The sequence below is a fragment of the Panthera leo genome, chromosome B4 (assembly GCF_018350215.1).
Source record: "Panthera leo isolate Ple1 chromosome B4, P.leo_Ple1_pat1.1, whole genome shotgun sequence".
Lineage (NCBI taxonomy): Eukaryota > Metazoa > Chordata > Mammalia > Carnivora > Felidae > Panthera > Panthera leo.
In genome coordinates, this window is record NC_056685.1 from 140,894,719 (window position 1) to 140,921,010 (window position 26,292).

Genomic DNA, 26,292 nt, shown 5'->3' on the forward strand with positions numbered 1-26,292 from the left:
CCGGGGAGGGGTGCCCAGGCCCCCGCGCGCGCGTCCAGGCTCCGGGCAGGGAGTTGGTGGAGGCGGCCGGAGGCGGGACGACGACACCCCCTCCTCGCCGGGGCGGCTCCCGCGGCCACGAGCCGGGCGAGGCCCCCCCCCCCACCCCGAGCAAGAGGAGGAGGGGCGAGCCGGCGTTAATTCATTTTATTTAATTTAAATATTTTTTGCAAAGTCATCGCCCGCGCCGCAGCTGCGTGGCGGGGGGAAGGGGGGGCGGGGGGCGGGGGGGGGCGGAGCCACGCCGCCAGTCGCCGCAGGTAAACAGCCCCCTCCCCGCGGTGGGAGCGGGGCCCCGGCCCCAGCCAGGGACAGCGGCCGCCGCCCCCGCCGGAGGGACGCGCCAGGCCCGGCCGGGGCTGCAGCCGAGGCGGGGGCGGCGGGGGCGCGGGCGGCCGGACCCCTGCCCGCGGGGGCGGCCGAGCGCCCCCCACCGCCGCGCCGGCCCGGCGCCCGCCCCCGCCGCGCCCCCCGCCCCGCCGCCCCGCGCCCCCCGCCCCGCCGCCCCGCCCGCGCCCCCGGGCCGCGCCCCCGCCCCCCATGCACCACCTCCTGCAGCAGTCGGCGGACATGGCGACCGCGCTGCTGGCCGGGGAGAAGCTGCGCGAGCTGATCCTGCCGGGCGCGCAGGACGACAAGGCGGGCGCGCTCGCCGCGCTGCTGCTGCAGCTCAAGCTGGAGCTGCCCTTCGACCGCGTGGTCACCATCGGCACCGTGCTGGTCCCCATCCTGCTCGTCACCCTGGTCTTCACCAAGAACTTCGCAGGTGAGGCTGGGGGCGCGCCCCGAGTCCCCGCCCCGGCGGCCCGCCGCCGGCCACCCGCTCGGGCCCGGGCTGGGGCTGGGGGTGGAGGTGGGGGTGGGGGGCCTCCCAGCGCGCCCCCGAAGGCCGCCCCCCTCCTCCCCGCATCGTCGCCCCTGTGTCGCCAGGCGCCCGGGGCTGCCTGCGAGACCCCCACCCCCCGCCTCGGATGCATTGTTCCCACTCTCCGTGCGCGCCCCGCCAGCAGCGGGTGGACCCGTCCCGGACCCGGTGGTCTCAGGCGTCAATGAGGCTCGGGGTCTGGCAGGCGAGCCCGGGAGGGGGAGTGGGCAGGCTCTGAGCGGAGGAGGAGTGGAGAGAAGGACAGCTGATGCCAAAGGCCGGCAGAGCGCCCGCGCGGCAGGCAGAGTGCGGGGGGCCGGGCTCGCCGCGAGGGTCCCTGAGATGCGGGCGGGTTCCGGTCGGCGGCGGGGAGAGGCCTTGGTCCGGGCGCCGCGAGCCCGCGAAGGGACGCCGCGGAGGTCCGGGAGGCTGGGCCGAGCACCCTGCTGGCGAGCAGTGGACCCTCCTGGCCAAGCCGGAGGCGGGAAGCCTGTGAGGCCGGTGCAGGTGGAAGACGGGGCTCGACAGGGGCAGAGACGGGAACCAGCACAGGGGGAGTCCGAGATGTCGAGGCCGCAAGTGGCTGTCCGGGGGGCACCCGGAAGACCCTGGTTGAGGTGGGTTCAGGAGTGGGAGGAGGCACGGGGGGGGGGGGGGGGCGGTGAGGAGGAGGAGAGTGGTGGGCAGTGCCCCCACCCTCCCTAAGGAGCCGGTGGGTCGGCCAGGCGGAGGCCGCTGGCTGGCTGGAGGCAGGGAGTGGCGCCCCCCCCACCCAGATCTGGCTGGCGATGGGTCCAGGGGGGCCCCTCAGCATTCCACTGGCCATGCTCGAGGGCCAGAGGTGCCGGCCCAAGGCAGAGGGGGTGGGGGCTCCTGTGCACCCCTCCAGGAGGGACATGTGACCCTGTCCCCTGAGTGACATTGGCAGACCTTCTTGCACTCTGCATTGATTCTGCCCCAAACGGCTCGCTTTTTAGGGGTCCTCATGACCTGGGAACTTCAGACCTGAATGGAGTAGGTGCCCAGACACTCAGACACGCCCAGGACAGGACATTCCCTCGGGGATGGGAGGCTCCACACGCTCAGACACAGGTGTGACCCACAAGTGTCACTCAGGGCACATGTGGATGTATTCCGTTTCTAACGCTACTGGATCAAATATGCACAAACTTGGTGATTCAAAACAACAGAACAGCTGTCAGTCTGGGGACCGCAGGTGCAAAATCCAGGTGTGGGCGGGGCCTGGCTCCCAGAGGCTCCGGGGAGGGTCCCTCCTGCCTCTCCAGTTTCTGAGGCTTCCTCACCCAGTCTCTGCTTCCATTTTCACAAGGGCACCTCCTCCCTGGGTGTCTGGGTCCAAATTCCTCTTTTTTACGAGGACTCCAGTCATTGGGTGGGGGCCACCCTACTCCAGTGTGATCTGATCTCGATCACATCTGCAAAGACCCTATTTCCAAACAAGGTCAGATTCACAGGTACCAGAGGTCGGGACTTGGAACATCTTTTCGGGGGACACGATTCTGTCCCCTACAGATGTGCACAGTGGGGCAGGCTCAGGACCGTCATCCTCAGGTGACTCTCCTGTCTCCTCCATTCTGAGGTTCTGTGAGTCCAGCTCACCCCGTGTGGAGCCTCAGCGCCCCTCTGCATCCAGCCAGGCTTGGGCTGCTGGCGTTTCCCAAGTTCATCCTCCATCCTTGGTCCGGGGGGTGCCCTGAGCCTTCCTGTGCCGGCCCGCCCCTCCACATTGACCTACATTTGCACACTGACATGCATGCGTCCACCTGGGCCCCTGAGCATGGACAAGGCAGGCCTTGTGAGCCTGGCCCCCTGGGACCTGGCATGCCCCGTGGAACACGCCTGGCCTTCGGGGTCCAGGGCTGCCCCAGGATAGTGTGTCCCAGATCACGGAACGAAGCAGGGCTGGCACCAGCTGATCAAGTGTTCTCCCTTGCGTCGCTGAGATGCCTTGCTCCAGCGGTCGCTCCCCTCGCCTGGACTAGGGTTCGAGGCAGGACAGTGGCTTTGTCGTAGTCTGAAGTGACCCATCTCCTGGTGCTTCACACAGAGCTTAGAAGCGCCCACGTCCCCTCCCCAGGCCCAAGGACAGTGGGGCGCAGGAAACAGCGCCCTGCAGGCAGGAACCACATGTCCACAGGGTGAACTTCCAGGAGAGACCCTGCGACGACACATGGGGACGGGCTGGGGCAGGACTGCAAGAGGGACATGAGGTCGGAGGCTCTGGAGGCCCCTCTGCCCAGCCCCCGCCCCGGACAGGAGCACACTTGGGGACCCCGTCCCCCCAGCACCATATCAGCATCCATCTGTGAAGGTGTCGGCCCAGGGGCAAGGGTCCAGCATGCGCCCTGTTGCGGCCAGAAGGATCCATGACCCGCCTGCTGGGAGCTGGCTGGGGGCACGGGCCTCGAACACTCCCCCGCCGACCCTGCCCAGGGTGGATGCCCGGTGCCTGGGTCCTCGCTGCGTGAGGGTCCCCCTGGAGCAGGGTGTGCCCATCGGGGACACGACAGTAAACATTCTGGCACCACCCAGCATGGTGAGGCGCTGATGCGGTGGCACCGGCCTCCTGGCCTAGAACCTGGCACATCCCCAGGGTGGGGGGCAGCGGGCAGCAAGGAGACCCCATGGCTCCCGGCCGGGGTTGCTGTGAGCAGCCCCCACCCCCACACTGGCACCGACCCCTGAGCAGTGGACAGAGGGGCCAGGTGGGCAGACAGCCTCAAGGGAAGCCAGGTTCCTCAGAGGTTATACGGGGTCCGCGCAGGGGAACTGACAACTGCTTTTTCTTGAAGTGGCCCCACGTGACCTGGGTGTGCCACTCTAGCCTGAAGGCGTGCAGGTGTCCCCAGAGTGTGTGCCCTTTTCCAAAAGAAAAGAAGGCAAGTGCTTTGCCCCTCCCAGGACTGGTGAGCCTGAGGTCCCGGGGGGGGGGGGGGGGGGGGGGGGCTGAATGGTCTCGGGGGAGGGGTGCCACACATGTCAGGGGCCAAGTCTCCCTGGGAGGACGTGGGGGCCACGAGCCAGGTCTGGGGGTAGGATCTCGGCAGCACTGGAGGAAGGCCGCTGACCCGCTCTGCATGGTGAGAGGGGTCCAGCTGGCCCGACGGCAGAGTGGCCGGGTCCTTCAGCGGCCGTGAGCCTGGGGGGCCAGTGCTGCAGACGGCACCGGGCCTGCCAGGTGGGGGCCCCCTGCAGCACCAGACACATTCTTTTGCTGTGGTTTTTGTGCCCGTCATCATCGGGGAGGGAAAACACAGCCCAGGGACGGCCACTTTTCCCGCAGTTCGGGCGGCATCCACTGTTCCTGGTGGCAGACACTGCGGTCCTGCTGGTGAGGCTTCGTGTCAGGTTCCAGGTCCCTGCCCTTGCCCACCTAGCGTCTGGGATTCCCAGGTCTGCCGTTCTCCGGGACAATGGGTCTTGGACAGGCACCCCTCACCCCTGCACGGCAGGCAGGGCCCACATCTATAAGTGCCCCTGGCCAGGTGGGACCTGCCCCGGCCATCTGCCCTCTCAAAGATGAAGCCGCAGGCAGTGCAGGGCCAGGGGTCTAACTCTGCCACTGGAAAAGGGCCCTGGGCCGAGGGGCCTGTCCTGCTGCCCTCTGGGATTGGGTTTCCCCCGGTGCACACAGAGACTCTTTGGATACGGAGAGGGACCTGAGGTTTGAAGTGCAGGTCAGTCGCGGGTGGGGGCTGGGGCTGGCAGGGCTGTACCCCCCCCCCCACCCTGTGCCACAGCCAACTGCTGGGGGGGGGGGGGGGGGGGGGACCCTGGGTGAGACCTCCGTGCCCCGGGCTGGTCGTAAGGGATGGAGCATCTCCTGGGCCCCGGAGCCTTTCTGTGTGGGGAACAGCAGGCCCCAGCCCGAGTCTCCTGTCTCCCCCCAGAGGAGCCCATTTACTGCTACACGCCGCACAACTTCACTCGCGACCAGGCGCTGTACGCTCGCGGCTACTGCTGGACGGAGCTGCGGGACGCGCTGCCGGGCGTGGACGCCAGCCTGTGGCCGTCGCTGTTTGAGCACAAGCTGCTGCCCTACTCGCTGCTGGCCTTCGCGGCCATCATGTATGTCCCCGCGTTGGGCTGGGAGTTCCTGGCCTCCACCCGCCTCACCTCGGAGCTCAACTTCCTGCTGCAGGAGATCGACAACTGCTACCACCGCGCCGCCGAGGGCCGCGCCCCCAAGATCGAGAAGCAGATCCAGTCCAAGGGGCCCGGCATCACGGAGCGCGAGAGGCGCGAGATCATCGAGAACGCCGAGAAGGAGAAGAGCCCGGAGCAGAACCTGTTCGAGAAGTACCTGGAGCGCCGCGGCCGCAGCAACTTCCTGGCCAAGCTGTACCTGGCGCGGCACCTGCTGATCCTGCTGCTCAGCGTGGCGCCCATCTCCTACCTGTGCACCTACTACGCCACGCAGAAGCAGAACGAGTTCACGTGCGCGCTGGGCGCGTCCCCGGACGGGCCGGCAGGGGGCGCGGCGGCGGGGGCGGCGGCCGTGCGCGTCAGCTGCAAGCTGCCGTCCGTGCAGCTGCAGCGCATCGTGGCGGGCGTGGACATCGTGCTGCTGTGCGCCATGAACCTCATCATCCTCGTCAACCTCATCCACCTCTTCATCTTCCGCAAGAGCAACTTCATCTTCGACAAGCTGCACAAGGTGGGCATCAAGACGCGCCGGCAGTGGCGCCGCTCGCAGTTCTGCGACATCAACATCCTGGCCATGTTCTGCAACGAGAACCGCGACCACATCAAGTCGCTCAACCGGCTGGACTTCATCACCAACGAGAGCGACCTCATGTACGACAACGTGGTGCGGCAGCTGCTGGCCGCGCTGGCCCAGTCCAACCACGACGCCACGCCCACCGTGCGCGACGCGGGCGTGCAGACCGTCGACCCCAGCGCCAACCCCGCCGAGTCCGAGGGCTCCGCCGAGCCGCCCGTGGTCAAGCGGCCGCGCAAGAAGATGAAGTGGATCCCCACCAGCAACCCGCTGCCCCAGCCCTTCAAGGAGCCGCTGGCCATCATGCGCGTGGAGAACAGCAAGGCCGAGAAGCCCAAGCCCGTGCGCCGCAAGACGGCCACCGACACGCTCATCGCGCCGCTGCTGGACGCGGGGGCGCGCGCCGCGCACCACTACAAGGGCGGCGGGGGCGACGCGGGGCCCGCCCCCGACAAGAAGCATGCGCGCCACTTTTCCCTGGACGTGCACCCCTACATCCTGGGCACCAAGAAGGCCAAGCCCGAGGCCGTGCCCGCCGCCGCCCTGCCCGCCTCCCGGAGCCAGGAAGGGGTTTTCCTGTCCCAGGCGGAGGAGTGCGCGCTCGGCTTGGCCGCAGCCCCCACCAAAGGTAGGCAGCCGGGCACCCCGGGCCCCGGGGAAGGCAGCCCCCCCGCGCGCCGTCCTCCCGGAACCGTGTGAAAGGCGCTAAGGAGCTGGCTGGGTGCACGAAGCTGGTGGGCGGCTGGGGGGGGCAGCCTCCAACCTGAGGGGACATTGCAGGCGGGCCTTGCCGGGCCCGTGAAGCAGCTAGGAGAGCCCCAGGGGGATAGGACAGTAGGGTCACTCCGGCTCCAGAGAAGAGTCTGGAAATGGGCACTGCCGCTCCCGAGGCCGCGGGAGATTGAGCCCAAACGGGCTGGGTGGGAGGTGGTGGTGCAGAGGGGGTCGGCCTGGCCCCGCCTGGCTAAGGAGGCTGAAAGAGAGAGAATCAAGCCCTCGCGGGGCACTGGGGGGGGGGGGGGGGGGGGGCCTCCCGCGGCCAGCCTGCCGTGGTGGGTCTGCCCCGGTGGAGAGAGGGGTGGCCCGAGGGTGTGACGTGCCTGTGTTCCTGGCTGTTGGCAGACGCTCCGCTCCCCGAGAAGGAAATCCTGTACCCCGCAGAGCCAGCCCGCGCCACGCTTCCTCCCGGGGGCCCGTTTCACGTCTGCTCGCCCCCCGCAGCCCCCGCCACAGCTCCCCTGTCGCCAGCCAGCCTAGGCAAGCCCGACCCCCTGGCTATCCTGAGCCGCAACGCCACGCACCCGCTGCTGCACATCAGCACGCTGTACGAAGCCCGGGAAGAGGAGGACGGGGGCCCCCGGGCTCCCCCGGACGTGGGCAGCCTCATCGCCATCCCCCCGCCCCAGCAGATGCTCATCGCCACCTTTGACGAGCCCAGGACAGTAGTGAGCACTGTGGAGTTCTGAGGGGCAGGGCTGCCCGGCCGCCACAGAGCAGCGCGTGGCCCGGCAGTGCCGCCGACCGCAGCCCCGAGTGGGTGTGGCCCCTCTGCTTTGCCCCCCCAACCGCCCGCACCTCCTGGCCTCCTGTCCGCATGCCACGGGGCCCGGCACCTTGCCCACCCGGCCCCCGAGGCAGCACCGCCGGGGTGCCGGCCGGGCCAGGGGCTGGCCTCGACCCCAGCGGAGCCCCCGGCCCCCCAGCCGGCGAGGCCTGGAGCCGCCTTCCCCCTCCCCCCGCAGCAGGCGCTCAGCCGTGAGATTGAAGAGTGTATTTTTTTAGTCCATTTTGTCTTGGGTCCGGGATGCCGGCCCTGAGGGGCCCGGCTGTGGCAGGACGCCTCTGCTCCTGAGCCTGGAAGGAGGCTGGGGGTGAGCACACCACCAGGCCTAGCCGTGCCCGAGGGGCCATGCTCAGGTTTCCCCGCTGCAGGGACCAGGAGCCCCGGGGCGGGAGGTGCCGGGGCCCACCCTCCATCAGATCAACATATGCACTTTCTCCTCGTACCCCGACATACCCGTACTTTATTTTACTATGATTACTGTAACTACCCAGTGTACGTACTATCAGGACACAGGACGGCGTGTGCGTGGGCGCGTGAGCGAGAGGGCGAGGGCGCCAGCGTGCAAGTGGATGTGTGCGTGAGTGGGCACGAGCGGGCGGGCGCCAGCGCGAACGCACGGGTGTGTGATTGGGCACGGGGCTGAGACGGTGTGGACGCCAGCGTGCAAGGGAAGGAGTCCAACGCAATAACCACGTCCCCCCACCCAGGCCACCAGCCCCCCACCCGAGGGCCCACGCTGCTTCCGGTGGGCACCCAGGGCTGGCGCTCGGAGGGTCTGTCCCTATTACCTCAGCCACGGTGACAACGTGACAGTATTAACAAGGTAGCACCGAGCATATCAATAAATATTATTCTGATACCGCCCGAGTCCCGTGTGGTCCGTCTGCAGGAGGCCTGTGCTCTGAGCTTCCCGCGTCAGGGCGCCTCCGCTCACCATGGTCACGGGAGGCCGTGGGAGGTGCCCCGCTGCCCTCCAGGTCACCTTGGGGGCTCTACCGCACCCCCAGTCAAGCGTTTATCACTCGTGGTTGACAGGTCGTGGCCTGTAACATGCACGCCCTCTGCGCCATGGGGTGACTCAGGTGAGCCCTGCCCCATCGGGGCTCGCAGACGCAGCAAAGACAAAGGCATGAGCCCCCAGGAAGCTGTCCCCTCCATCGGATGCTTGGGGGGCAGGGGCCTGTTGGGTACACTCAGGGGAGCAGGGAGAGCCGAGAACACTTCCCGGAAGAGGCACCCTTGATGTGGTCTGGGGGTGCTCATGATATTACAGGGACCCAGGACAGGGCACCTTCAACACTGGGCCCGGGACTCAGCTGGGGCTGAGGGCAGTCCCATGGGTCCACCTTGCAGCCACACGCCCTCCAGTCCATGGCTGATGACCCCGAGAATCTGAACAGGGGCTCCTTGGAGGCAGCGAGCTGGGGCAGCCAGACCAGCAAACTGTGGGCGCTAGGGCAGGCGGGTGCCGGCCTCACACGGTCAGGCTTGGCAGAGATCAAGCGGGCCCACTTGCTGTGCCGCAAAGACCTGACTGGCCCGGCCCCCTGGGATCCCCTCGGCAGGCCTGTCCGTGGGGGGAGCCTGACCTTCCCCAGAGCTGGGTGATCACTCAGAGACACAAGCAAAGGACTGCATCCCTCCGTTGACTTTGAACGCAAGTTTCACCACCACTCTGGTCTGGGGAGGCCAGCAGATCAGGGGACAACTGCCATCCGAAAGACAGCTCATCACTCACAGGTCCCAAGGGGAGGGGGCACGATGTGCCCAGGCTGGGGGCCACAGGGGGAAGCACCAGGCGGTCGGGAGGCAGAGCGGGAACGAGAGAGGGAGCCTTTCCTGTGGGTGAGGCAGGTGCAGGCTTAGAACTGGCTCGTGTGAGTCACGTACGCGGGCCCCGGGGTTCCCCTAGTTGTCGGGCGCCCGCCCTGGGTAGTGGGGGCAGGTGACGGAGAGTGTGGGAGTCCCACAGAGGGGGTGCTGGGCCGGGGCTCTGGATTGGCCGGTTTGCACACGGGAGTTTGTCGTCTCTAGGAATTAGCCAGCCCGGGCAGGAGTCGGCACAGCCCAGTGTCAGAACACGAGGAAACGAAAAGGCATCATTAATACACCCTGTCCCCAGAGAGCACCCCCCCTCACCTGAGCCACGACACTCCTCCCGGCCCGGCATCCCAGGCCGTGAAGCCCACCGCCCCTCGGGTTGGCGCTCACTGTTTCCATGTGTCCAGGGAAGAGACCCTGTGTCCCCGTAGGACCTGAGCAGCCCAGCCGGTCCTACAGGGTGGGACCGGCCCCTGGCCCCTCGGCAGCGCCCCCCTTGGCCCCCCGCCATCAACCGGCCCCGTGACCCTGGGCGGGGTGGCTGTGTCCACCTGGGGCACTCAAGTCGTGCTGGCCTCAGGCAGCTGCTTTGGCCACAGTCTCCCTGCCGTTTCGTGAGTGGAGCTGGAGTCCCCAACCCTCCAAGGCCACGCTCACCTCCCCGCCGCCGCCCGTCCACATGCAGAGCTCAGCCGGGCCCGTGGCTCTGCTCAGAGTGGACGCGGCCCCAGGGCCCCGCAGAGGCGCGGCGAGTCTGCCTCATGCACCCTTCCTCCCGCCGGCGAACACAGGTACCGCTGGCTGAGGGACATGCGCACACGCGCAGGTCCAGGCAGGGCTAGGGGCACCCCTGCTGGGGAGTCCCCCGGTCCCACGGAGCCACCTCCATGTCTTGGGTGAGATGGCTCTGCCAGGCTGCCGGCCGCCCGTCCCCTGGGCCAAGGCCGAGCGGGACACTTCAGACCCGGTCTCATCCAGAGCTCTGTCCTTGGAGTGTGACTGAGCCCCTGCCCTGGCTTGTTGGGGAAGAGGAGAGCCCCCGTAATCATCCCACAGAAGCACACCTCTTAGCGCAGGTGCTGAGGGATGCCACCCGACCCGGTGAGGGCAGGGGGCGCCCCACGGGCTCCAGTGTTCATCCGAAGCCCCGTCTCCTCTCTCCTTCCCTCTGGCCAGGGCACTGTGGCAGGTGTGGGCAACCGTCCCCGGCTCAGAGGAGACGGCTCAGGAAAGACCTCGCGCTCCATCCCACACGCCCCAGACGGGCCACGCCAGCACCACGGGGGCATCTCAACCAGACTCACTCCAGACCCCGGGGAAGTCCCCCCACCCCTCAGTGTGGACCACAGCATACTGCCTGGCAAAACCCTGCTGCTCTCCTATGTGAAGATGGCCGAGGCGGTCGGGAGGGCAGACACGACCGGCCCCCGGGGGAGAACGATAGCAGGACACGAGCGCGCACCAGAGGCGCACGGGCCAGAGTGTCCTCCTTTAGGACAGAGGCCACCCGGAGGCCAGCTAGGCCCTTCGGGGACCAAGAAGCTGCAGGAGAGAAGTGTCAGCCCGGAGGCCCCGCGTGCAGTCTCTCGTATACAGAGCTCTGCCGGCAAACAGCCCAGCCTGCCGGCCAGCGCCCCAGCCGCACACCAGGAGTGGCCGGGGGATTGCCTCCCACATCAGCTGGACCCCAGGAGAATCCCCCGCCAAAGAACGGGGGAGCCTGTGACCCCTACAAGCCACCAGTGCCAGAGCCGCTCAGAAGCCTGGGACTGCGGCCACCGCCTCTCTTCCTGGAACCTGAGGGGAATCCCGGTGCCGGTCTGGACTGGACTATCCCCTCACTCCAAGCGGCTCCAGGCTGGGGGCGGGACAGCCTGCTCCAGGCAGGCACTACTGAGGCCCCCACTCCAGCCAGTGGCCCCAGAGAACGGCCTGTCCCAGGGCCCCGAAGTGCAGACATGTCTCCCTCTTCCTTTTCTAAAGGGCTTCCCTCCCTGCTATTCACCAGCTTTCTGTGGAGACTGGAGTCCTGGCCCCAGGGCAGGGCCAGAATGTGAGGGCACCTGAGTCAGGTCTAGGATGTGGGCACAAGCTCAGTGGAGCTGGCTGGGGGGGGGGGGGGGGGGGGGGGAAGGGGAGGGGACAGGAAGGGGGGACAGGATGGGGGTCCACGTACCCAGGATGGGGGAACAGGCAAGCCATCTGCACATCCACCGCCTGCAGGGTACCCAGCCCCAGAGCCCTGCTGCAAGGACGGAGGCGGAGGGCCCCGGCGAGGGCAGCAGCCCCCGGGGCCCCCACAGCCCCCCGCTCGCCGCCGCTCCAGCGCCCAGCAATGGGGGTCGGGGTCGGGAGCGCTCCGCATGCGGAGAAGAGGGAGGGCCGGCTCAGGACGCCCCACTGCGGGTGGTCGTGGGCATTGAGAGTCCCCCTCCCACGCCCCACAGCCCACTTGGCCACATGGGGACGACGAGGGGCCGGAGACTTGGCGGTTGGAGCCCCTCCGCTGGCAGTGGGACGGGAGCTCCAGACGCACCAGGGTCCGCCTGTCCTGAGACCCTCCCCCTCCCCGTACAGACCTCCGGGGTTTAGGGTCCAGGTCTCAGCCTGGTCGGTCCCACCCTCCCAGGGGACCCCACCCACTAAGTCGAGGGATGGCCCGGTCGCCTGCGGGCGGGAGTCTCGGCACCCCCCAACCCAGGACGAGTCACGCGGGCGTGCTCCACAACCAGAGTTTTCTGCTCCTCGCATCTCACCAGGGGCTGCAAGCCTCTCCGTGGACATTACCCGTGGAAACATTATCCCTTTTCCAGACTGGGAGCTGCAGTCAGAGAATTTAAGAGTGCTCGGACACAAGCCCGGGGACTCGAACTCATGCCTCCACCGTCACCTCCTTCCTCCAGGAACCGGAGGCGCCGGGGGCGGGGCAGGGTGGGGCGGGGCTTCTCGCGCGCGGCCCCCTGGGAAGTGTAGTCCGCCGGCGCTCGCGCGCAGCCCCCTGGGAAGTGTAGTCCGCGGGTGGCTGCGCGCGGACCCCTGGGAAGTGTAGTCCACCGGCGCGAACCGGGCGCGCCGACGGAGCGGACGGGCGGCGCGTGGAACTGCGCTTCCCGGCATGCCGAGCGCCGCCCGCCCCCGTCCCCGGGCCGTCCGGCCGCCCCGCCCCCGGTCCCGGCCCCGGTCCGCCCCGTCCGGTGGGGCGACGAGCCGCATGGAGGCCGGCTGAGGAGCGCCGCCCCGCCTCGGTACGCTGCGCGGCGAGGGTCCCGGCTGACGGGCCGGGGGCGGGGGCCCCCTCGCTCTGGGCCCGGCCCAGTCAGCCCCCAGCGTGGGGCCTGGGGTCGGAAGGGTCAGCCCTGGCCCGTGAGGAGTGCGCGCGGGGCCGGGCCGGCGGCCGGGGCTCGCGGGGACAGGGGGCGGGCGGAGCAGGCTTGCGGGCTCGGGTGGGGCTCCCGGCGCGGGGGCCGCGGGCGAGAAGCGGGGGCCGCACCTCTGCGGGTGGAGACCCTGGGCTCTTCCCGAGTGCCGGTGGCCTCTGCCCGTCAGGCTGAGCGAGCGGGGCTGCCATATGGCGGGGTGGACGGCGCGGCCGAACTCCGCAGGCCTGCAGCAGTCTGCGCTCTGTCTCCGTGAAGCGGCTTTACTGAGCTGTAACTTATGTGCCACGAAGTACCGCGTAGGAGAGTCTCCGTAAAACTGTCCCAGCACAGGCAAGGCTGCCTTGGCTTCGGCATCTCAAAAAACAGCCAGGAAGTCTGCTCGGAAGTCCTTGCCACCTTTGGAGATCGGGACAGCCTCGTTAGGAGAATGGGTAGTTTCCAGGTGGAAGCCTACTTACTGGCTTCGGGGTTCCCTGGAGAGGAAGATGGGCAGGCCGCCAGGCTCACTGCTTTCTTGGGCAGGCTCCCCTCTCCCTAGGTCTCTTGTCCCCTTTGCTCTCCTGCTCGCCCCCTTGCAGTGTGACTGGAAGGGAGCCTTGACCCTAGGACCACTGGGCAGTCTTGCAGGCTGGTGGTGCTCCCTACACAGCGCCCTGCAGTGGTGATCAGGGCGGGGGCCCAAGGTTGGGCGGGGTGCAGGCTCCAGCAGGGCCAGCCAGGGGTGGCGGACAAGGAGCTATTCAGGCCTCCAGCCCAAATGCAAGTTGGCCTGTGGCCTCTACCCCAATCCCAGACTTTGCCACACTTCCATAAAGCAGGTGCTGCCAGACCCGGGGGTGTCCATGGCCAGGGGGGCCCAGGCTTAAGAAGTGGGGGCGTTGGGAAGTTCAGGGCTTTGGCCACGTCCCGCTGTCTCCCACTTGGTCATTTGTTTCTGCAGCCCGCTGGTCTGTCCAGTCTGGGACCTTTGGCTTCCTGAGCAAGCCCAGTGGGTTGGTTCGGAGATGCGGGCTTTTCTGGGAACCCCATTTGGTGCCAGTCAGCCCTGGCCACACTGAGAAGCGGGCTGGGATCCGGGGGGCAGTTTGTGGCTTCTCAATTTTTAGAGCGTGGAGGGGGCGGTGATGGTGCCTCAGTCTGCTCTGCAGCCATAAGAGAACCGCAGAGACGAGGCTTAAATAGCAGACTGTTTTCTCACAGCTCTGGAGGCTGGGAGTCGAAGATCAAGGTGCCGGCAACCTGGTTGCTGCTGAGGGCTTTGTCGTCCTGGCTTGCAGACGGCTTTCCTCTCCCTGTGTGCTCACGTGGCCAGCTGCCTGGTGTCTCTTCTCATAAGAGCCCTAGTACCATCGTGGAGCCCCACCCTCATGACTTCGTGTAACCTTAGTCACCTCCCAGAAGTCCCACCTCCAAACACTGTCATCATGGGGATTAGGGCTTCAATACTGAACTCCGGGGGACACAGTTCGGTGCCTAGAGGTGGGACCCAGGAGAAGGTCGGCTGCCTGGGCCGGGCAGGCAGGAACCTGTGTCACTCACTGACCTGTCCGACGTTCTCGGCTTCCATCCTGAAATGCACACCCGGCAGGACAATTTCCGACACTTCGTCCGATGCAGAACCCCTTAACCCGCTACTCTGATTTGTGTCTCAGGGCTCACAGCGCGGGTGCGAGCCTGACGGAGGCGGGGCTTTCCTGTCCTTTGAGCAGGCCCTTCGCTGGAGTCCTGGACAAGATGGGTCCCAAAGCTGTTGGGGATTCCCGCTGCTTTGGAGTCTGACTTCCTGGAAGCGTGCGGGTGATTGTGCTGCTGTCCTGTGCGTGCAGGACTATAATTTCTAGAGCCAGATAGTGGTGTGGCCCTTTCCAGAGAAGGAGACAGTTGGGGAAAACTCACGTTTCAGTGTCTTCTGAACCAGATTGCTGGCTCTTTTCCTGCCCCGACAGGAGTAAGTGCACAGAGGTCTGGAGGTCACGGGCTGAAGTGAAGACTGAGTGTGGTACCTGTCTCGCAGCCAGGAGAGGGCCTAGTGTGTGCAGACAGATGGGACGGCTGGGTGACTGCTCCGAGCGCCTCGATCCTAGAGGCAGGAGCCGAGTCCTCGCGGGTTGAAGGGTCCTGCCCGGGCCTCGCCGCACCACGTCGCTGGCCCTGCTGGTCTGAGGTCCGGCCCAGCGTGCTACCCTCTGCAGCCTGGTCGCTGGCATCTGGCCACAGGTCGTCTCCGTGGACCGTCCTGCTTGGCAGCGACATCCGGCTGGAGGGGGATGAGGAGGCTCTTCCTGCTTCGTGCCAGGGTCACAGGCTCCCAGCATCGGTGGCTGTGGCCCGGCCAGGTAGCAGGGCCACGTGCTGGAGCATGGATTCAGGAGGGGGCACGGGTATCTCCCCTGGAGGGTGTCAGCCAGGGGCCTCCTGGTCCCCGCAGCGTGCGGTGGTGGAGGGAGCTGTTAGGACCTGTAGATCCGGACAGCGTGTGGCGGGAAACCAGGAGGCACGTGGACGCCCCACAGCAGCTACCGGCGGGTGCAGGGAGTGGAGGCTGAGCCCAGAGGCCTGCGGGAGGCGGGAGGCGCTTTGCTGCCCTCCTGGCAGCCGGGAGAGGCTCAGGCCTCAGCTGTAAATATTTGAAACTGCATATGGGGGTGGGGGGCGGTTAAGCCATTGAAATGACATCCTACAAGGCTATTGCCAGGGGACCCCGCCCCCGCAGCGGAGGGAAACCAGGGTATCGGAAGGTGTGTGGAGGCAACAGCCTCAGACAAAGAGGCTTCTCAGAATCTCAGACGCTTGGTGTTGAAGGAGCCTCGGTGGCCTTCCTGCCTGACTAGGCCAGGTGCCCACCTCTGGGGAGCAGCTGCAGGAGGGGACCCGGGTGCTGCGCCACAGTGGGGGGCCGAGCCATTGCCGACTCGAGGCTTGTCTGCCACCCCCGGCCTGTAGGATGCAGGACCTGGAAGGGCCTCCCCAGAAAGGTGCCCCTGGCCCGCACAGAGTGGGGCCTGCCTGTCCCCTGTGGGCACAGAGGGTCGTCTGGCCAGAGGGAGGGGGAGGGAGGGAGGACGCGCCCTGGACCTGCGCCCTAGACCTGTAGCCACCACACCGTGGGAGGGCGGGCTGAGGCACCACGGTGACCTCCGTGGTGACCTCCCGCTTGCGTGTTCTTACAGGAGCCTTCCTGCCAGGGCACAGGATGTTTTCTTAAAAAGTTTTTCTAGTACCTTGGCAGCCGCGTGCTGCTTGGGAGAACTGTTTGCTTTTCTGCGTGGAGCCTGACAAAGGGCCGTCGTCCGGCCTGCCCTACTGGGCCGGCTCTGGGGCCTGGGGGTGGGGGGGCGGGGGGGCGGGAGCTCCAGTGACCGCTCAGCCCCACCCCTCCAGCTCCAGGCTCCGCTTCCTGTTTGCACTTCAGTTGGCACCTTGCGCGGTGGAGCGCTTTCCTTCTGTGAAGCAGGAAGCAGGGGCTTTGGGGCTCCTGGACAGGAGGTACTGGGGGAGGGGTGCTTAGGAGGCCAGGCCCTCCTCCCCTCCGCAGCCGCCCCTTTCTGCTGGCCCGGAGAGGCCGGGGCCCAACGGTGTCCTCTAGCCCCAAGCCGGTTCCTCTTCCAGAAACTGGGCCATCCTCTAGAGGGGCCGCCCCCTCCCCCCTTGGTCAGCCCCAGGGCGTGTGGGAGTGTTGGTTAAACTGGGAGGGAGCCCTGCCCTGCCCCAGGCTGCCTGCACAGGGGGGGCTGCCTGCACAGGGGTGCGCGGTGAGCCACCGGTGGTCATGGCCTGGGTGAACCCTGTCTGCTCCCTGCTGCTGCGTGACCACAGGCCTGAGGGACAGGAACCTGGCCCGGCGTCGCACTGACCTTATCATTTGCCCTTCCTTCTTGTGAAAGTTTGAGAGAAGTGTGCAGCCACAGGAAAACGGGTGAGGCGAGGGTCCGTGGCGCCCTGGGGCAGCCGCACCCCGTTCCCCCAGCACTGCCCAGAGGCACATGTAACACTCATGGGCTGGGTGGGCTTGAGAACCCAGCCACGGTACCGCGGCCCAACTTCAGACAGGTCGGGGTGGTTCCCTAATCCCACAGTCTGCACGAGGTCGCTGGTCAGACTCCTCGGGGGGCCTGGTCGTTTCAAGCTGCGCTCAGAGGTGGCCCCGGAGGCAGCAGCAGACCCTGGCTTGAGTTTCCGCGGCGTCTCGGGGAAGCACGGGTGAAGCCCGCGTTGGCGATGCTGCTGTCTCGCGCCTGGCATCCAGGACCACACGTCCCGGTACAGGCCTCGGGCCCCTCACTCCCCTTGGCCCCGGAGGTCCGGATGGTCCGCTGTCCTTTGTCCTGGTGACAAAGACCTTTCCAGGAAGTGCGCCTGCTGCGCCCACATGACTGTCCCCCCCCCCCCCCCAAGCTCCTGGCTCCTTCTGGGGGGGCGGCCGGAGAGCCTCGCTCCTTCCCGCTTCCGCGATGCTGACGCTCACACTGTGGCTCCCGACGGGGCAGCGGCCGTCGCGCTGAGTCTGAGTCCCAGAGACGCCTGGATGACTCCGCTGAAGGCGTTCAGCACCAACTTGATACTCAGACTCACGTCTTCTGCTGGGTTTTCTCACCTGCGGGAGTTTGGCGCAGTGTGTTTTGTTCCAGAGCCAGAAAGGGAACGTCCCAGTCTGCCTGACTGCCCCTCAGGGCTGGTCCCTGAGCTCCAATGCCTTGTTCTCTGTGGGGTAAACGGGAGACGGGGGTGACAGGTCTGCTCGGCAGAGGACCCCCAGTTCACTGGCGGGGGCGAAGCCAGGCCTCTCCAGCTCTGTTCTTAGCCCCGTGGTGCAGGGTTTGTATGCCGCTCACAGCCAGACTCTCCCACCTGCTGTGCCGGCCACAAGGACCCTGGACCCCGGCCGTCCGCAGCTGGTGACTGACAGGTGTCAGTCTGGAAGGGCAGAGGCGGTCATGCCACCCGCGGATCTTTCAGATCAGACTGAGCCCCGTGCGCAGCTGAAAACGCGCTTCCGGTATTTCCTCAGGTGTCACTCGTCAGTGTCGGGAGCTGCCTCCCAGCCATGGAGGGGGAGGAGGAGCGGTCACCTCAGGAGGTCAGAGGCTGGGCTGGATGCTGGGCGGGGGGGGGGGGGGGGGGGGGGGGGGGGGGGGGGGCGGGAGGGGGCGGCTGCTTCCTGAACGGCCTCGGGCTCGGGGTCCGGCCAGCTGCTCGGCAGAGTGTGGGTTCCCCCTCAGTGTGGTCGCCTGGGGTCACCGTGGCTGCTTCTGTGCATAGAAGAGCATTACGTGGCTTTTGGAGGGCGGGGGGCGGGTTCTGGGTCAGCCAGGGGGACCCTGGGGCAGGGAGCCCTGGGGGTGGGCCGTATCCAGGGAAATGATTTCATCCCGGGGAGCACACGGAGTTCACGGAGCAGCAGCCCCTGAGTTCTTGATGGGCCCGCTGGGGACAGGTGGGTGCCAAGCGTCCCGCAGCCCCCAGGGAGGTTGGTCCCCTGACTCAGACACTCCTGTTCCCTCTGCAGGCTGACACGGAGCCCGTTGTCCCAGTGGGGTCTTCCGAGGTGGTGCCCAGGGTGCTTTCTGGAGAACCCCAGAACCTGTGTGCGTGCTCCCTGACACCATTCAGTGCTGGGGGGCCGGTGGGGGTGGGCAGCCCCTGGCCAGGCGGGGCTTGGGCTGAGTTTGTGGTGAACGGGGGGCCCCCGGCCGCCCCCAGGTTGTTGGGTGGGAGGCTAAGTGCTTCAGAGCTGCCCTGGGGACCTCGGCCCTGCATGGTCGCGGCCATCCCCGTCCTGGCTCCCTCGATGCCTGGCTGATTCTCATCGTGGAGACTGCAGACCCCGCCAAGGCCCAGGCCCCTTTTCACGGGGAAGGTCTGCTCCGACGGCACCGTGCCGGTCGCGTGCGCCGTAGTGAGCAGTGCTGAGCGTGGGTGGCGGCCCATCAAGGCCGGGGGAGCCCCGTGGAGAGAGCTGCTCGGGAAGGCGGGCCCCAGTGCGCACGGCACCCCAGCTGGCCCGCTGTCCTTGCAGCCGACGCCGACGCTCTGTCCCTGCTCCTGGAGATGAAGCTGAGGAGGCGGCGGGAACGGCCCAGCCTGCCGCGCACCGTGACCGAGCTGGTGGCCGAGGACGGGAGCAGGGTGTACGTGGTGGGCACAGCCCACTTCAGCGATGACAGCAAGAGGGACGTCGTGAAGGTGAGGCCCGCCACGCTGGGCTGGCCTCGGGCCGAGCGGCCCCTTCCCGCGAGCCCCCGCTTCCTCCTCCGCGACGCCAGCGCCCCTCAGAAGGGAGGTTTCTGATGCCGGGGAGGCCTCGCAGCCTCGGCACTTCTCTGTTTAGCGACCGGCGGACTTTTTGTAGCTTCTCGGTTGCTTCCGGAACCGAGTGGTGGCCACAGCAGCCGAGGCGGCCCCTGGGGCCGGGCCTCCCGGTCGGTTCCAGGGCGGCCTCCGCCTGCAGGGCCCCCGGGGCTGAGCCGGCATGTGCGTTGCAGACCATCCGGGAGGTGCAGCCTGACGTGGTGGTGGTGGAGCTGTGCCAGTACCGCGTGTCCATGCTCAAGATGGACGAGAGCACGCTGCTCCAGGAGGCCAAGGAGATCAGCCTGGAGAAGCTGCAGCAGGCCGTGAGGCAGGTGCGGCGCCGGGCGGCCTTCCGGTCAGCAGGGCCCTGGCCGGGGGCGGGAGAGGGGCTCCCCTGTACTGGGTTTCGGACGAGGGGGGACAGGCGGGTGGCGCTTCGGCCCCGAGGCGAGGGCCGGGCGGCAGGCCCTGGGGCACGGGCGGGGGGGGGGGGCGGGGGGGCCGCGGAGTGCCCTCCGGCCTGCCTGCCGGCTCCAAGTGCCGCTCCCTCACGCTGACTGACGTGTGCCCCTCGGGGACACGGGCGCGGGAGTTGAGGTCTGGGCGGGGGCGGCTGGAGGGAAGTGGGGCCTCAGCATCCGCCGTGGCTGTGGCCGCCTGCCCCAGGCCCTTGCTCAGCCCCACGCCGTAGGCTGGGCCTGTGCTCTGTGCCCACGCGGCCGTTGACCCTCGGTCCCCTCCCCTGCAGAACGGGGTCATGTCTGGACTCATGCAGATGCTGCTGCTGAAGGTGTCGGCCCACATCACCGAGCAGCTGGGCATGGCCCCTGGCGGCGAGTTCAGGGAGGCCTTCAAGGAGGTGGGCCGGGGTCCGGCCGGGAAGGGGGGCTCAGTGCACGGGAGCCACCCCGGGGCTCAGGCTTCCCCAACCAACACCCAGCCCCTGCCCCAGGCCAGCAAGGTGCCTTTCTGCAAGTTCCACCTGGGCGACCGGCCCATCCCCGTCACCTTCAAGAGGGCCATCGCTGCACTGTCCTTCTGGCAGAAAGTCAAGCTGGCCTGGGGCCTGTGCTTCCTGTCAGACCCCATCAGGTAGGGCCCCTCGGCCTCCGGCAGGCAGCCCCACCCAGGAAGCGGGGCCCAGCCCCCGCCGCGTGGCACATTCCCCCTTGTTCTCGGGCTGAGCCTCGTCAAACAGGGCCTTCCCGCTCCTTCCTTCCGCCGTGATCCCAAACAAAGAGGGTACCGAGGTCCCTGCCCTGGGTCAACAGCACCGGCCTCCCGCTGGCCACCCCGTGCCCGCGAGGCTGGCAGCGTGCCCTCTGCCCCCAGCAAGGACGACGTGGAGCGCTGCAAGCAGAAGGACCTGCTGGAGCAGATGATGGCCGAGATGGTCGGCGCGTTCCCCGACCTGCACCGCACCATCGTCTCTGAGCGCGACGTTTACCTGACCTACATGCTGCGGCAGGCCGCCCGGCGCCTGGAGCTGCCCCGCTCCTCTGACGGTGACGGCGACGGCCGGCCCCGGGCGTGGGCTCCCCAGGCACCGTGCCCGCCGGGCGGGGGCTCCCCAGGCACCGTGCCCGCCGGGCGGGCGCTGATGCTTCCCTTTCCCCGCAGCCGAGCCCAGGAAGTGTGTCCCCTCGGTGGTGGTGGGTGTCGTGGGCATGGGCCACGTGCCGGGCATCGAGAAGAACTGGACCACCGACCTCAACATCCAGGAGATCATGACGTGAGTGCCGCCCGCGTGCGCCCTGCAGTCCCTGAGCACAGAGCCCGGCGGGGTCGCGGCCGGGCTGGGCTGGGGGCTGGGGGGCAGCGTGCGCGCCCCAGCCAGGCCCAGCCCGCCCTCCCTTCCCCAGCGTCCCCCCGCCGTCCATCTCCGGCAGAGTGTCCCGGCTGGCCGTGAAGGCCGCCTTCTTGGGCCTGCTGGGCTACGGCCTTTACTGGATGGGGCGCCGCGCCACCAGCCTGGTCCTGTCACTGCCCGTCGCTCAGTACTGTCTGCAGAGGGCGTCCGCGGCCCGGCCGCGCAAATAGGAAGGACCAACACGTGGCTGCTCCCGTGTCACCGCTGAGGGGCGCTGGGGCTGGCCCCCCCCCCAACGAGGAGCGGCTGGGTGCCACCCCCTGTGGGGGTCCGGGCCCGGCCACGCCTCTCCTCCCCCAACCCGCCCAAATAAAGAAATATTTAACTGCTCTGAGCTCAGGCTTCCCAGCAGCCCCTCCCCACCCTCATCCCCGGCCCTGCAGGGACCGCTCTTGGGGTTCACGGGCATCAGGACGCGCTGGTGGGGGAGGGGCCAAAGGTGCACACTGCCCCACCCCCCATCCCCGGCCCCCAGGTGAAGGGGCGTGGTGGGCACGGCCAGCCATCCCCTACCTCACTGTGCCTTCTCACGCGCTGGCAGCAGGAGCCCTGGCCCGGGAGCGAGTCCCAGTGGGTTCTGGGCCACCGGGTTCCTGGCCGGCATGTTTGGGAAGGGCCAGGTCACCCCACGCAGCTCTGTCGTGGCTCCTGGGAGCGTCCCTCCCGCCTGGGCAGCTTGGCCACGCTCGGTCGCGGCGGGCGCACACCAGCTCTGCCTGCAGACGGCGTGTGTGGTTTTGGTTTTTAAAAATGTCTGAAGTTTTTTTACTCAGGTAATTTTAACTTAAGAGAAAAACTGAAGCAAATGTCAGAAAATACTAGCCTTAAACCTGGTTGGGACAAAGAGAACGTGTGCGTGGGGGGACCTCGATCCCGAGAGGGTGAGCCCGTGGGAAAGGTCAGCCTCCACAGGGGGGTGCCAGGCCCGCCTCTGGCTGGGGGCTTCTGGGGCTGCAGCCCTCGGACGGGAGCCTTCCTCGGCCCCAACCTCAGTGGACAGCGGGCGCGTGTCCGCTGTGGGGCGGGACAGACGGAGACCCGAGGTTGGGCCGAGCCCACGCGGGGCTCCCACCCCGGGCACCTCCCTGCGGCCACGCTCCGCGGGTCATGTGTCTGTGACACGGCCTCTGTGCAGCCCACCCGGGCCCCGGGGCCACGCTTGATTGTGTTTGTGTTGACTCGATGTCTGACAAAACCAGGTGAAACCCACGGCCGTGAACGGGGGCCGCACCGTGTTTTCCTGTCATACGTGTACTCATTCCTGAGAAATGGAAATAAAGTCTAATTTTGGAAGCTCCTGTTTTGTGAAGTGTGTAGAAATGAGCGCAAGCGGCAGGGAGGAGGTGACGGGTGGCAGCAGGGGTGACCGGCCTGGGCCTAGTGGTCTGGAGAACTTGCTGCCGCCAACACCTGCCTCTCAGCACTAGATCTAGGCCCTGGGGCCCCCGGCACCTGCCTGTCCCAAGTGCGGACCCCGGCCCAGCGAGGACACCAGCCAAGGGGAAGTGTGCTCAGGGACAGGCAGTAGTCCCTGCCCCTCACCTCCCTGGTCCACACCCTCAGGCTTCCCGCCCCACTCAAACCTCCCCAACCCGGGCACGGGGGCAGGGGGGGGCGGGGGGGGGGAGGCGGGGCGAGCCCAGCTCCCGAACAAAAGGTGCCGGGACGAGTGGCTCAGATCTGCCCGGAAGGACCACAGTGAGCACCCAGGGTGGTGTGGGCCGTCCGTGGGCGTGAAGGGAGGCTGGTAGGGCTGCGGGCTGGGCTCTCCCCCACCAGGGCTGCACCCTCCGGAAGCATGGCTGCCCGCCCCGTACTGCGTCTCGCGGCTATCCTCTGCCTCTCTGTGCCCCAGGCCGGCTCCATGGTGCGGCATCGACGGCCGGTAAGAGTGGTCATCGGGCCGGCGGGTCTCACCGGGCTACCAAGACCGCCCCTGACCAATGTCCTCTCTCTCCACAGGTCCAGGTGGTGCTGCTGGAACCCCAAGGTCGGGATGGGGTGGGGGGGACGTCAGGTCTGGGCGGCCTCTGGCCTGTCACCCACGGGCCCTCCCCTGACAGGCCTCACTCCCCATGAGGACCGGGCTGGGTCCCTGCCCCAGACGGCCTGGGAAGAGGGCAGACAAGAACCAGGCCCCACTGTGTTCCCGTGTTAGGAGGGGCCCGCTGGGCTCAGGGCAGCCCTCCCGCCACTGCCAGGCCAGGGGGAGGAAGGGGGGGGAACCATGAGGGACCTTCCCAGGGCAGCAGGTGAAGGGGAGAGGTTCTGTCTGGGGGCCACGGGAAGAATTGAGGGTCTGGCTGAGGGTTGCGGCCCGGCCAATTTGCAGAGCCCAAGGAACAGCCACTCCCAGAGAAGAGGCCTGAGGCAGGCGTGGCCCAAACTCAGGGGACTGGCTGCCCATCTGCCAGATTGTCCCAGGGCCTCTGCAGGAGGAGGGTTCCGGTGCTGGTCACTGGGGGACCACGGCCCCCTCCCAGGCCTGAGCCTTCCTGGCCGCATCTCCCACAGGGAGGGACTGCTCTCAGATCCGGGTGGAGAAGCCCAGAGCCCCAGCGGTGTGTACACCATCCAGCCAGAGGGAGCCAGCGCCCCCTTGCAGGTGAGCAGCCCTCAGCGGGGTGAGGGTCCGGGAGGTACTCCGTATGACTTGCTTGGGCAAAATCAAGAGAAGTTACTTGTTCAAGTGACAGGGAAGGGCGGGCCGGACCGGGTGGAGTCTGTCCTCAGACACAGCTGGGCACGGAGATGTTCACGGACTTTGCCGGGGCGGGGGGGGGGGGGGGGGGGGGGGGGGGGCGGGGTATTTTATTTTATTTTTTAGTGCTTATCTTGAGAGAGAGAGAGACAGAGATTGAGAGTCTGTGTGCGCATGAGTGGGGAGGAGCAGGAGAGGGAGAGAATCCGGAGCAGGGTCGGCACTGTCAGCACAGAGCCCGATCCGGGCTTGAACTCTCGAACTGTGAGATCATGACCTGAGCCAAGATCAAGAGTCAGACACTTAACTGAGCCACCCAGGCGCCCCACAGACGTTGTTTTATAGTCAGGAAAGGTTGGGAGAAACCCAAGCTTCCACCCGTAAAGGTACGAACAAGGAGAGATTCCAGGGTCCAACGTTCGGTGAAAAAACAAAGCCACAAAGCAGGTGCAAACTGACATGAAAGCGGGCGGCCCTCCCGAGGCCTGGGGCGCTACCGTGGATCCTCGCCCTGCTTCTGAGAATGTGGATTCGTTACGATGGAAGTTTACATGACACGGACAAGCAGGAAGAGTTTCGGTTTTCAAACAGAAAGCGTCTGGGGGGGCACAGACAGGACAGGGGCAGCCTACGTGGGTCCAGCCAGGCGCTGCCTGCCACGTGAAGTCCTTCCCCAGGCTTTGTGCGACATGCGAGAGGACGGTGGCTGGACGGTGATTCAGAGCCGGGACCGGGGCCGGCGGAGGCGTCTGGACTTTGAGAGATGCTGGCAGGAGTACAAACAGGGCTTCGGAGACTTGACAGGTAGGAGGGCCGTGTGCCTGTGGGCACAGGGGCGTGCACCCGAGGCTTGGGTTTGGGGGTCACCGGGCACACAGGGCGGAGACGACAGGAGGAGGCTAGGGGTGGCCGTCACGCGGCAGCCTCAGCCTGGGTGCCCACCCCTGCAGGTGACCACTGGCTGGGGCTGCAGCACATCTCTGACCTGACGTCCCAGCCGGGCCTGCGCTCAGAGCTCACGGTGGACCTTCTGGATGCGGACAACCACACGCTTCAGGCCCACTATGACAACTTCCACGTGGACGGGGAGGACCTGTCTTACCGACTGACCCTTGGCCTGTACTCTGGGAACGCAGGTGAGTGCTTGGGAGGTAAGGGGGCCTCATGCCTGCCCCCCACCCACACGCACAAGCGTCCTGCTTTGTCCACTGGACTCTCCAGGCTGGGGGGAGGGGTAGTCTTGCCACGGGGCCAGGGTGGGTAGGGAAGGTTGGGTCCCTGGAGACCCCGGCTTTCCGGCCCACGTCTGTCAGCCTCGACGCTCGGGGCGAGGCCGTCGCTCCCAAGCGTCTGCCCTGGGGTCTCAGACGCCGAGGCAGCCGTAGCAGCTTCCGCGACGGGAGCGCGGGCCAGAGGGGCAGCCGGCCCGCCACCCACGCCACCACGCTGTGCAGGGGACGCGTTCCGGGGCTTGGGCCGCACGGATGACCAAGAGGGCTGTGGCTTCAGCACACTGGACCGCGACCGCGACCACTGCTCACCCTGCACGGACGGCACCCAGGCCTTCACCAGCTGCAGCCGCGATCGCTCGGGCGCCGGCTGGTGGTACAGCGACTGCGGCCAAGCTGACCTCAACGGGCCGTGGCCGGAGCGCGGAGGGGCCGCCTCGGGCATGCGCTGGGCCACCGGCAACCATCGGCCCACCCTGCGCGCCAGCGTGCTCCGCGTGCGCACCACTGCTTCCCCCAAGGCCTAGGCCCCTCGGTGGCCGAGCCTCATTAAACGTTCAAGCCCTGCCGTCTGCTGTGTCTTCCTCGGGATGGGGATGAGGGACGGGCCGAGCTCAGCTCCTGCCCAGCCTGGCTGCCCAGACCCAGCGCTGCCCACCCAGGACACCTGTCCGTGCACCTGGGGAAATCCACGAAGCCGCGAAGCCCAACCTTGAGGCCAGAAGCAAGGTCACCAGGTCTGGGAGGGCACTGCCCGTCCCTGCTGACCTGCTGGAACCCTTGGCACCCACCCGATGCCCCCACTGGTGTGACCTCTGTGAGGGCAGCCAGCGGGACACAGCCTGGTGCTCTTGAGCCTTCAAGAACCCGATCCCACCAGATCCCAAAGCGTGGGCAAGACAGTGGGGTCAGGGGGCAAAGAGATGAGTCACAAGGGCCTGGGACCTGGGGAAGACGAGATGGGCTCGGGCCAGGTTCCCTAGGCAGTTAGGAAGGAGGCTGGGGACGGGGCACTGTGCCAGCAGGCCCAGATGGGGAGGAAAGTGTCAGACTGCAGGAGACTCTGGGCACTGAGCATCTATGAGGGCCTAAACTCACTGTCCCCCACACGGATGAGGACTCAGCTGGAGAGGGGTTGAGGGGGTCTCCCAATGCCACTCAGCTGGCAGGGGCAGAGACGGTTCACACGAGGTCTGGGAAACCCGCATTGTGGCCCCAGGAGAAAGTTCCAGAGGTGGCTCCTCGAACTTAAGTGTAGAATCCAGCCAGGAGGGAGCTTGTATGTTTGTCCAGCTTCTGGTCTCCGGTTCTAGTACGGGGCCGGGAGTGGGGCGGGGGACACTGGCAAACCCTTCCAAGGGCCACCCACTCCATGCAGGCATCAAGGGATCTTTTCAAGGCTCCTCTGAACTGAACACCTGAGTTATTCAGCAACAGTGACCCTGAGGGGGGTCTTTGGGGGTGGGGGGCAGACCCTTCAAAGCCAGGCTTGGCTCTCCCTAGCCTCCCGGGCGTCTATGGCCCCTGTTCTGGGAGCCACAGACGCTGTTCTGGGAGAACTGGCACCCAGGTCATCAAGACTCTGCCCTCCGGCGGCACGGGTGAGGAGGGAGACAGAAGAAACAGGAAAATAAGGGATTGAGGTCGTTTCAGGGAAGTGAAACACACAAGGAAAAACACAGGGTGCCAGGCGGCACTTAAGGAGCAGCGTGGCGCCGGGTGGGCATGGAATCCAGAACTCCTGTGAGGAATCCTGCTCCGAGCAGAGGAAGAGCGGGAGCAAAGGCGCTC

At 67.1% G+C, this 26,292-nt stretch overlaps 4 protein-coding genes across 8 annotated transcripts; 3 read left to right on the plus strand and 1 right to left on the minus strand.

The window, feature by feature from the left end:
* Window positions 1-579: 579 nt before the first annotated feature.
* On the plus strand, window positions 580-8,068 carry PANX2 (pannexin 2). The gene is made up of 3 exons (XM_042948187.1): window positions 580-805; window positions 4,816-6,273; window positions 6,768-8,068. The coding sequence occupies exons 1-3, from the start codon at window positions 580-582 to the stop codon at window positions 7,109-7,111; spliced, it is 2,028 nt and encodes a 675-aa protein (XP_042804121.1). The 3' UTR covers window positions 7,112-8,068.
* A 3,848-nt stretch (window positions 8,069-11,916) lies between these two features.
* On the minus strand, window positions 11,917-14,663 carry LOC122225474 (translation initiation factor IF-2-like). Its single transcript, XM_042948354.1, has 3 exons — window positions 14,414-14,663; window positions 13,818-13,883; window positions 11,917-12,764 (listed from the first exon to the last, which is right to left on the minus strand). Exons 1-3 carry the CDS (start codon window positions 14,661-14,663, stop codon window positions 11,917-11,919), a joined length of 1,164 nt encoding a protein of 387 aa, XP_042804288.1.
* Window positions 12,171-21,864, plus strand: TRABD (TraB domain containing). Of its 5 annotated transcripts, none has more exons than XM_042948188.1 (10): window positions 12,171-12,275; window positions 17,419-17,487; window positions 17,917-17,995; window positions 18,427-18,593; window positions 18,893-19,033; window positions 19,450-19,560; window positions 19,642-19,793; window positions 19,941-20,206; window positions 20,322-20,433; window positions 20,564-21,864. In XM_042948188.1, exons 2-10 carry the CDS (start codon window positions 17,455-17,457, stop codon window positions 20,739-20,741), a joined length of 1,239 nt encoding a protein of 412 aa, XP_042804122.1. In that variant the 5' UTR covers window positions 12,171-12,275; window positions 17,419-17,454; the 3' UTR covers window positions 20,742-21,864. The 5 variants fall into 5 exon arrangements, with proteins under 5 accessions (XP_042804122.1, XP_042804124.1, XP_042804123.1 ...); XM_042948190.1 differs by having other exon boundaries at window positions 12,172-12,275; window positions 20,034-20,206; XM_042948189.1 differs by having other exon boundaries at window positions 12,172-12,275; window positions 19,654-19,793.
* A 358-nt stretch (window positions 21,865-22,222) lies between these two features.
* LOC122225475 (angiopoietin-related protein 5-like) lies at window positions 22,223-25,028 on the plus strand. The gene is made up of 5 exons (XM_042948355.1): window positions 22,223-22,456; window positions 22,534-23,176; window positions 23,950-24,076; window positions 24,223-24,408; window positions 24,727-25,028. Exons 2-5 carry the CDS (start codon window positions 22,799-22,801, stop codon window positions 25,026-25,028), a joined length of 993 nt encoding a protein of 330 aa, XP_042804289.1. The 5' UTR covers window positions 22,223-22,456; window positions 22,534-22,798.
* The last annotated feature ends 1,264 nt before the right edge of the window (window positions 25,029-26,292 follow it).